Source organism: Emiliania huxleyi, assembly GCF_000372725.1.
Source record: "Emiliania huxleyi CCMP1516 chromosome Unknown EMIHUscaffold_1350, whole genome shotgun sequence".
NCBI classification, from domain to species: domain Eukaryota; phylum Haptophyta; order Isochrysidales; family Noelaerhabdaceae; genus Emiliania; species Emiliania huxleyi.
In genome coordinates this window covers 1-7,743 of record NW_005201239.1, presented here as the reverse complement: position 1 = coordinate 7,743, position 7,743 = coordinate 1, and the positions used below count along the sequence as shown (strand labels likewise).

At 65.4% G+C, this 7,743-nt stretch overlaps 4 protein-coding genes across 4 annotated transcripts; 2 read left to right on the top strand and 2 right to left on the bottom strand.

Annotated features, from left to right (window-relative positions):
- Window positions 1–103: 103 nt before the first annotated feature.
- On the top strand, window positions 104–2,440 carry EMIHUDRAFT_122579 (hypothetical protein; the record flags this gene model as incomplete). Its single annotated transcript, XM_005788370.1, has 5 exons — window positions 104–142; window positions 255–363; window positions 451–716; window positions 1,391–1,606; window positions 1,901–2,440. Coding segments are annotated over 5 exons (1,170 nt in total), but the record flags the coding sequence as incomplete, so codon positions are not given.
- Window positions 2,441–3,750: 1,310 nt separating this feature from the next.
- On the top strand, window positions 3,751–4,407 carry EMIHUDRAFT_373282 (hypothetical protein; the record flags this gene model as incomplete). Its single annotated transcript, XM_005788369.1, has 1 exon — window positions 3,751–4,407. The coding sequence occupies one exon, from the start codon at window positions 3,751–3,753 to the stop codon at window positions 4,405–4,407; it is 657 nt and encodes a 218-aa protein (XP_005788426.1).
- A 505-nt stretch (window positions 4,408–4,912) lies between these two features.
- Window positions 4,913–5,343, bottom strand: EMIHUDRAFT_252456 (hypothetical protein; the record flags this gene model as incomplete). The annotated part of the gene is made up of 2 exons (XM_005788368.1): window positions 4,913–5,131; window positions 5,182–5,343. 2 exons carry the CDS (start codon window positions 5,341–5,343, stop codon window positions 4,913–4,915), a joined length of 381 nt encoding a protein of 126 aa, XP_005788425.1.
- Window positions 5,344–6,241: 898 nt separating this feature from the next.
- Window positions 6,242–7,597, bottom strand: EMIHUDRAFT_122577 (hypothetical protein; the record flags this gene model as incomplete). The annotated part of the gene is made up of 4 exons (XM_005788367.1): window positions 6,242–6,260; window positions 6,365–6,792; window positions 6,903–7,062; window positions 7,137–7,597. 4 exons carry the CDS (start codon window positions 7,595–7,597, stop codon window positions 6,242–6,244), a joined length of 1,068 nt encoding a protein of 355 aa, XP_005788424.1.
- Window positions 7,598–7,743: the final 146 nt, after the last annotated feature.

The window sequence follows — 7,743 nt, the reverse complement described above, 5'->3', positions numbered from 1 at the left end:
GGCGCGGCTCGACGAGGGCGGCCTCCGCTCCGTCTACCAGGCCTGCTCCACGCTCGCCCTCGACTGAGTTCGTGAGTGAACCATCGATGGCTGACTACACCAGGCCTGCTCCACGCTCGCCTTCTCGCACGGCCGCACGGAGGTGATCCGGTCAGTCACGTCCGAGACGGCGCTCGCCCGCCCGCCGCCAGCGCCCTCCCGCCGCAGCGCCGCCCGCCTTCGGCCGGCGAGCCTCTCGGTGCGACGCGCGATAGGCGGCGCTCGTCGCCGAGCTGCTGCGGGACGAGGCCTCGCCGCGGCTGCCAGAGCTGCTCGCGGCTGCCGTCCGGTCGCACCGCGAGGTGGTGCGGGATTGCCAGCGAGGTGTCTCTCTGGCCGGAGGGGGAGGCGAGCCGCGCAACTCGGCCGCGTCCCGACCCCGCTCCCCTCCCTCCCTCTCTCTCTCGGCAGGCCACGGGCACGAGCGCCACCTCCTCGCCCTGTATGCACTCTCCGCGTCGAGCGGCGCCCCCACCCCCGCCCTCTTCCTGCACCAAGCTTGGTCCGAGGTGTCGGCAAGCACAATCTCCACCTCGGGCGCGCGCCAGCCCTCCGTCGCCTCCTTCTCCTTCGGCCCCGTGTGCCCGACCGGCATCGGGGTCGGCTACTTGCTCTTTGCAAGCAGCGTCGAGTGCACCGTGAGCAGCTGGAAGGGGAAGGGGCCGCCCGCTGCGCAGGTCGCGCGGGAGATCGCCGCGGCAGCGCAGGCGCTGCGCTGCGCAGCGACTCGGCGGCGCGCAAGCCCGTGCGCCTCACCCTATCCCACGTGTTTCGTAGACGCTCGCTACGCTCGTCGAGCGCTCTTCGCAAGTGGCGCGGTCGTCCGCGCCGGCGAGCAAGCTCTAGAGGGCCGGGACGTCGCCGCAAGAGCTCTGGCGCTGCGCTCGTTCGCTGTCTCGAGCGACGCAAGGCGCAAGCAGAGGTGGCGTGCAGAGCGTGCAACCGACTTTCAGGCGTGCGTCACGGTGAATGCGCAGAGGCGCGCAGAGGCGGTTTTTCTGCGGTTGTAGAAATGCAAGGTGCGAGTGCAGTCCCGCTTTGGTCGAGACTGACTACGACGACGACATCAGACAAGACTCAAGAGAGTCAAGACTCTTTTCTCAACGTTTTTTGTATTTTGTTTTTGACTCAAGACTTTGAGTTTGTTACATGACCCCCACCCACCCGCACCCCAATGAACACACGTAGCGAGGGAGGGCGAGACGATCGAGGGGTCCCGTACCATGCGGAACCGACCCTACCAGCGCAGTGCTCAAGTGCTCACTTGATGAGTCAAGAGCAGGTCAAGAGAGTCAAGTCTTGAGCGTGTCCGATTGCCGTTCGTTCCGACTTGGACTTCCGTTGCCGAAAGGCCGGGGCCGCCCCACTGCGCGAGACACCTTGTGCGATCGACATGATGGCACAGAACCCTCCATCGTGCAACGCCAGCGCCATCGCGGACAACTTCTTCCAGAACCTGCGCCAGACCCACTGCCCTCGCAGCGCGTGGGTGAAGCTCATGCGTGACGCCGACTCGCGGCCCGCAAAGACTGTGGTTGTGGTCGGTTGCAACAAGGGATACGACGCTGTGCGTTTTCTAGACCTTTGGACGCGAGGACCGGCCGGCAGTGCGACACGCTCCCTCCTCGGCGAATGGTCCGACGCACTGCGCGCCCAGCACGTTGGCTGTGGTCGTTGCCGGGCGTGTGCGCCACCAGCCACAGGCACTCCCACACCCACAATGGCCCCGTCGAGGGGGCCAACGGTGGTATGCGTCGATCCGCTGCCCGCCAACATAGCGCTCATCAACCGAACCGCCGCTCAACTCGGATTCGACGCCCCTCGCGGTGGCGGGCGCGGCGCTGCCCTCCGGGTGGTCCAGGCAGCGATGACCTCGCCAGCCATGGCGGCAGAACGCCAGACGGCTGACTTCCCCGCTATTGCGCACGCCGGGCGGGAGGATGTCGGGATCGACTACAACACCCGAGCGCCAGACCGGAGAGCGAAGCGGCCCGCCGATGCTCCGGTGGCGGTGGTCTCAGTCCGGCTACGGACAGTGGACAGCCTCGTGGAGTCGGAACGGCTGGCGCTTGGCGGCAGCGTGATCGACATCCTGACGACGGATGCCGAGGGCCACGACGCTCTCGTGCTGGAGGGAGCGCGTGATGTGCTCACCCGGGTCCGCTACCTCGAGTTTGAGTACCACGCGATCGGACACTGGGCCTCCGCCTCGCTGCGGGACGTGATTGGTAGCCTCGAATCGAGCGGGATGGACTGCTACTGGGCGGGGCACGAGCGCCTGTGGAGACTGACCGGCTGCTGGGACGACCGCTATCAGCACTTCCGCGCCTGGAGCAACATCGCGTGCGTGCGGAGGGGGGACGTGTGGCACAGCGTCCTCGGCGGCTTCGCGTTTGGCTAAAAGATGCAGAGTGTTGCCGTCGAATGGTTGACGTGGCGAATGAAACATGGAATGACGCTGGGCTCGGGGTAAGAGCGGTGTGGCAACAAAAGTCCTGGTCATGCGCGCACATCATTCTAAAAACCATAGCCTACGTGATCATGTTGGCGTGTCGCCCCTAGGCCTAGGCTCTGTACACGCCTACAAGCCATCCGCCATCTTCATCCTCCGCCCGATCGGCATGATGTTGCCGGTGCGACCCGGTGAGACGCGTTTCGCGCGGGGAGGAAAGAAAAAGTGTGGGGGGTTTCCTTCCTGTTTCCATGCCAGCGGCCAGCGCGCGCGTGTCTGCGTCTGCGTCTGTGTTCTTGATTGGATACGAAATCACGCACACACCAGAGTTTGTGTTTTTGTTGCACACCGAGCGTGCGAGAAAATTTTTCTCTCGATGTTTCAGCGCGGCCCCCGAGTCTATCTGGTATAGCCCCAGCCTACTCCGCGTGAAGTCTCGAGAATCTCGACCTCTCGAGTTGCTCCCTGCAGCCTGTATAAAAGAGCTCTGTTCACAGACCTGTTATTGAGAAGGAAATACGTCAGATGGCGCTGCGCGCTGGTCCATGAGAGGTTGAGGTGCCGAGGCCGGGATGGGGGGGGTTCACAGCCTTGTTATTGAGAAGAAAATACGTCCTATGGCGCTGTGGCGCTGGTCTGTGAGAGGTTGAGGTGCGAGCCCCTCACAGACCCAACGCGTCCCCCTCGAGAACCTAGACCTTGCTGGCAAAGAACGGCACCGCATGCTGCGGCCGCGCCTGCTGGTGGCAGCATTATTGGCTGCGGCACTGGCATACAGCCTACGAGGCGTGTGGCAGCGCGTCGTCCGCATGCTGACGCCTGGATCGGTGTGCACTGACGCTGACGCCTCGCCGGTCCGTGTCGGCCTCCTCGGTGCTGCAAAAATCGCACCCTTCGGCCTGCTCCATCCCGCTTCGCGGCTGCCGTGTGCAGTGCGCGTTGTGGCTGTTGGAGCGCGTGACGCTGCGCGCGCTGCAGCCCTCGCGAAGCAGTGGGGCATCCAAAAGCACGGCACCTACTCCACCGTGCTCGGCCTTGAGGAGGTGGAGGCGGTCTACCTCCCGCTGCTCAACGGGCTGCACTACGAGTGGGCCGCCGCCGCGCTGCGCGCAGGCAAGCACGTGCTCGTCGAGAAGCCGATCGCGTCCAACGCCGCCGAGGCGCGATCGCTCGCGCGGCTCGCAAAGAGCCGCTCGCTGGTGCTCGCTGAGGCCTACCACTGGCGCTTCCACCCGATCGCCTCGCGGCTGAAGGAGGTGATGCGGAGCGGCGAGCTGGGCCAGCCAACCTCGCTGGAGGTGACGGCTGGGCTCCCGAGCCCGGACGCCCTTTTCTCCGCCGGGCGCTCCGCCCTGCGGCTGCAGCGACCCGAGGGCCCTCCTCCCGCCAAAATGGACGTCTCCCTCGGCGGCGGCAACTTCATGGGCCAGGGATGCTACACGGTCAGCGTGGCGAGGTACCTCTTCGGAGAGCCGCTGCGCCTGCTCAACGCCTCCGCGGTGGAGGATGTAGACGGCTCGCGCGCCGACCTCGGGACCAGCGCGACGCTCCTCTTTCCAAAGGGGGTGACGGCGGTGCTGCGCTCCTCGGCGCTCTCCATTGGCTTCAACGTCCATCTCACCGCCTCGCGCGGCTCCCTCTCGCTCACAAATTACCTCTTCCCGCACATCTACCACGCGCTCTCCGTCCACCCCGACAGCGCACCCGCCCGCACCGAGCGCGTCTACGGAGACGGCGCGCCGACCTTCGAGCTGCAGCTCGCCGCGTTTGCGGCTGCCGTCAGGGGCAGGTCGCGCTTCCCGATCACGCCGGCCGACTCGGTCGAGAACATGCGCTGGATTGACGCAATCTACGACGCGACCGGCCTCGGCAAGCGCCCATCGCGCGATCGATACGTGACGGCGCTTTTTGTGTGATGTCGTGTGGATGACGCGTGGGTGTACACCGTGCTGCGACTCAGAGAGGTGCGAGTTTGCTCTTCTGAAGTCAGCTAGGATTGATCGTCCATGGCCCACCACGCACCAGCACACCACAAAATCTCTCATTGCTTCGCGCGCGGCCGGGACACCGGTCACCGGACACCGACACCGGGCGCCCGCGACTTCGGTAGGCGATATGTGCTTTGTTGGTGGGAAGTAATTCACACCGTGGCGTTGACCGATATATATCCCGAGCGCTACATATCGCCTCCGGGGGCGCTACATATCGGTACCGATATGTAGCGCCCCCGGAAGGTGGTATGTAGCGCGCCGACCGATACATAATACACCGGACGATATGTAGCGGGGGTCGCGCTACATACCGGGACCGCTACGTACCGCACTCAGACGCTACATATCGGAGGGGCCACTCTCCTGACGATTTCGAAGAGGGGCGAGATGGGCGGCCAGAGGGGGACGTGCTCTGCGAGGGGGACGGAGATCAAGAGCACTCCAAGCCGTCGAACTCGCGCCGCCAAACCTCTTCTTGCTTCGGATCGATATGGCCATCCCAAGTCTTGTCGTCGTCGGTGCTGTAGCTGTCGCTGTCGAACTGGGAGGTGTCTGTGTTGCCAGTAATCTCTGGCACCCAGGGCACCGGAAGGGCCCGCTCCTCCAAAGCCTCGAAATCGATGCCGCCGAAGAAGTTGTGCGAGCGCACCTACAGGCCCGGAACATGGACATGCTGGAACGCCTCTCCTCGCCCACAACTGGCTGCCCCCGGTGGCTCGCCTCGCGGTGGCCTCCGCGCCCCGAGCCGAGCCGCGTGGCGTGCGATTGCGCCAGCAGCTGCGAGATCAGGTCCCGCGCCTGCCTCGGGCAGTCGGGCGGCGTCTGGTACCGGCCGCGCATGATCGCGTGGTAGATGTCCATGTGCGAGTCGGCGCAGAAGGGCGGGCGGCCGCAGAGCATCTCGTAGATCAAGATGCCGAGACACCACCAGTCGCACGAGAGTGTGTGCCCGCGGTTAGAGATAATCTCGGGCGCGAGGTACTCGGGTGTGCCGCACAGCGTGTACGTGCGGTCCTCAATCACCTGCGGGAATGCCCCGGCAGTGACAGGCAGGGCTCCTCCGGAGCTCGAGAGCGGCGCTGCGCCTTGGCAAAGCCCATGTCGATGAGCTTGAGGTAGCCCTGCGCGTCGAAGAGCAAATTCTCGGGCTTAAGGTCGCGGTGCGCCACGCGGCGCGAGTGGAGGTAGCCGAAGGCGGAGACGACCATCGCCGCGTAGATGGCGGTGGCCTGCGGCGAGAGCTTGCCCACGCGGCGAAGCCGAGAGAAGAGCTCGCCACCGGGGACGATCTCGAGGAGCATCATCACCTGCGTCCGGTTATGGAAGACGGCGGCGAGCTTGAGGATGAAGGGGTGGTCGCAAAGGGCGAGGATGCGCTTCTCGTTCACGACGTGCTGCACCTGCTTAAAGCGCGCTAGCTGGCCCTTGCGCATGCACTTGAGCGCGTACGCCTGGCCCGAGGTCGGGTGCAGCGCCAGCTTGACACGGCCGAACGAGCCCTCCCCGAGCACGACGCCGACCTCGAGATCGGACCACTCGATCCGTGTCCGTTCGCGCTCGGCCTTGGCAGCCTCACGCCGTGCCTGCTCTCTCTCGAGCAGCACCGCGAGCGGCTTGCCCAGCAGCTGCTCGAAGTGCGCCTGAATCCAGCGGTGAGGTGGGAGCCGTCAGAGGAAGCGGGTTGATTTGATAGACACCATGCTACGCAGAGTGCGAGACGTCGCCTTGGAGAGCAACATCGTCACGGTGTCGCCTTGAGCTACCACGGTCGCATTGACCTGCAGTTGGGGGACAAGACAGGCCAGGATCTGGGCGGCGGGCGCTCGCGCCGTCTCGAGCGCAAGAGCCTTCGCTGCGCACCGTCTCGCCAGTTAGGAGCGACCTCTCTCCAAAGTACTGGGAGGGGCCGAGCGTGACGTCGTCTGAGGCCTGCACCACAGCTGAGCCTGACTTGATGATGTGGAAGGCCTTGCCCTGATCGCCCTTGGTGACGATGTTGGCGCCATCCGGATAGGTTTCCTCGACAAAGGCGTCCACTATTTGGTCCTTGAGGGCGTCGTCGAGCGGAGACAGCAGCGCAACTCCGGCGAGCACCTTGCGGTTGAGGTTGCGATTCATTGCCTGCGTGAGCGAGCCGAGCAGGCGGACGAAGTCCTCCCTTCGGATACGTGCCAGACTGGTCCTGCCAACCGAAACCACGTTTGCTTGCCGCTTCTGCAATTCGCTCCCCTCCTGGAGGGCCGACTCGCCAAAGAATTGACCTTCGGCAAGCCGCATCAGCTCACCACCGTCACCCTTGTGGCAGACCACCTGTGGGGGCCAGGGGGGCGATGGGCGGCTGGCTTTTGCGTCCCTCTCTCATCGCCCCCAAGCAGCGCGCGGGGCCGGCGCAAGCGCGCGCGCGCCTCGCCCGAGAGGACGAGGAAGAGCTCGTCTGCCGCCTCGCCCATGCTGCAGATGTACTCGCCGTCGTGGAAGACGTCGACACCGGCGGCCGAGGCGAGCTCCGCGTACTGCTCGGCCTCCAGGCCACGTAGCACCGGCACTGTGCTCAGGTACTGCTGAAGCCCAACCTTGGACCTGTACGCGGCCGGGGGCACGATGAGAGCGGGAGGGTTGCGCCAGGCTTTTCAGCAGTGCGCTGCGGGGCTCACTTGGTCAGGTAGCCCTTGACGAGCGTGCGAAAGGTTGCGCGGTCGAGGCAGTAGCAGGTGCCCGTTTCCTGGGCGCGAACCGTGGCCGCGCGAGGCGAGTTGTACAGCAGCGCGAGCTCTCCAAAGTACTGCCCGCTCTTGTAATCTGCCACCTTGGCCTCCTGGCCGGATGCCGCGTCGGCGACAAAGGCCGCGAAGGCGCCGCTGTGGACAATGTACAGGTGGTCGCCCGGGTCGCCCTGCCGGATGATCACTTCTCCCTCAGCGGCTACGTGCTCGGCCATCGAGTCGGCAATCGCCTCGAGCAGCTCCGGCTGCAGAGACTCGAAGAGCGCATTCCCGCTCATCGCCTCCAGCAGAGCTGCTCGAACAGGAGGGGCTTTTGGAGCACACGAGGGCTCGGTGCCTTCGTCGGCAAGCTCCTCGGCCGATATCGCCGCTCGCCGCACCGTCTTTGTCATCCTCCGCTTGGCAAGCTGGCCTTCTTGCCGAAGGGCCTTGCCGACGGCCGGCGACGGCGGTGGCTCCTCATCCTGCGACGCGAGCTCGTTGGAGCGCTGCTTGCGTAGCCCCCGACCGCGAGGCGACGCCGGGGCGGGGTCGTCGC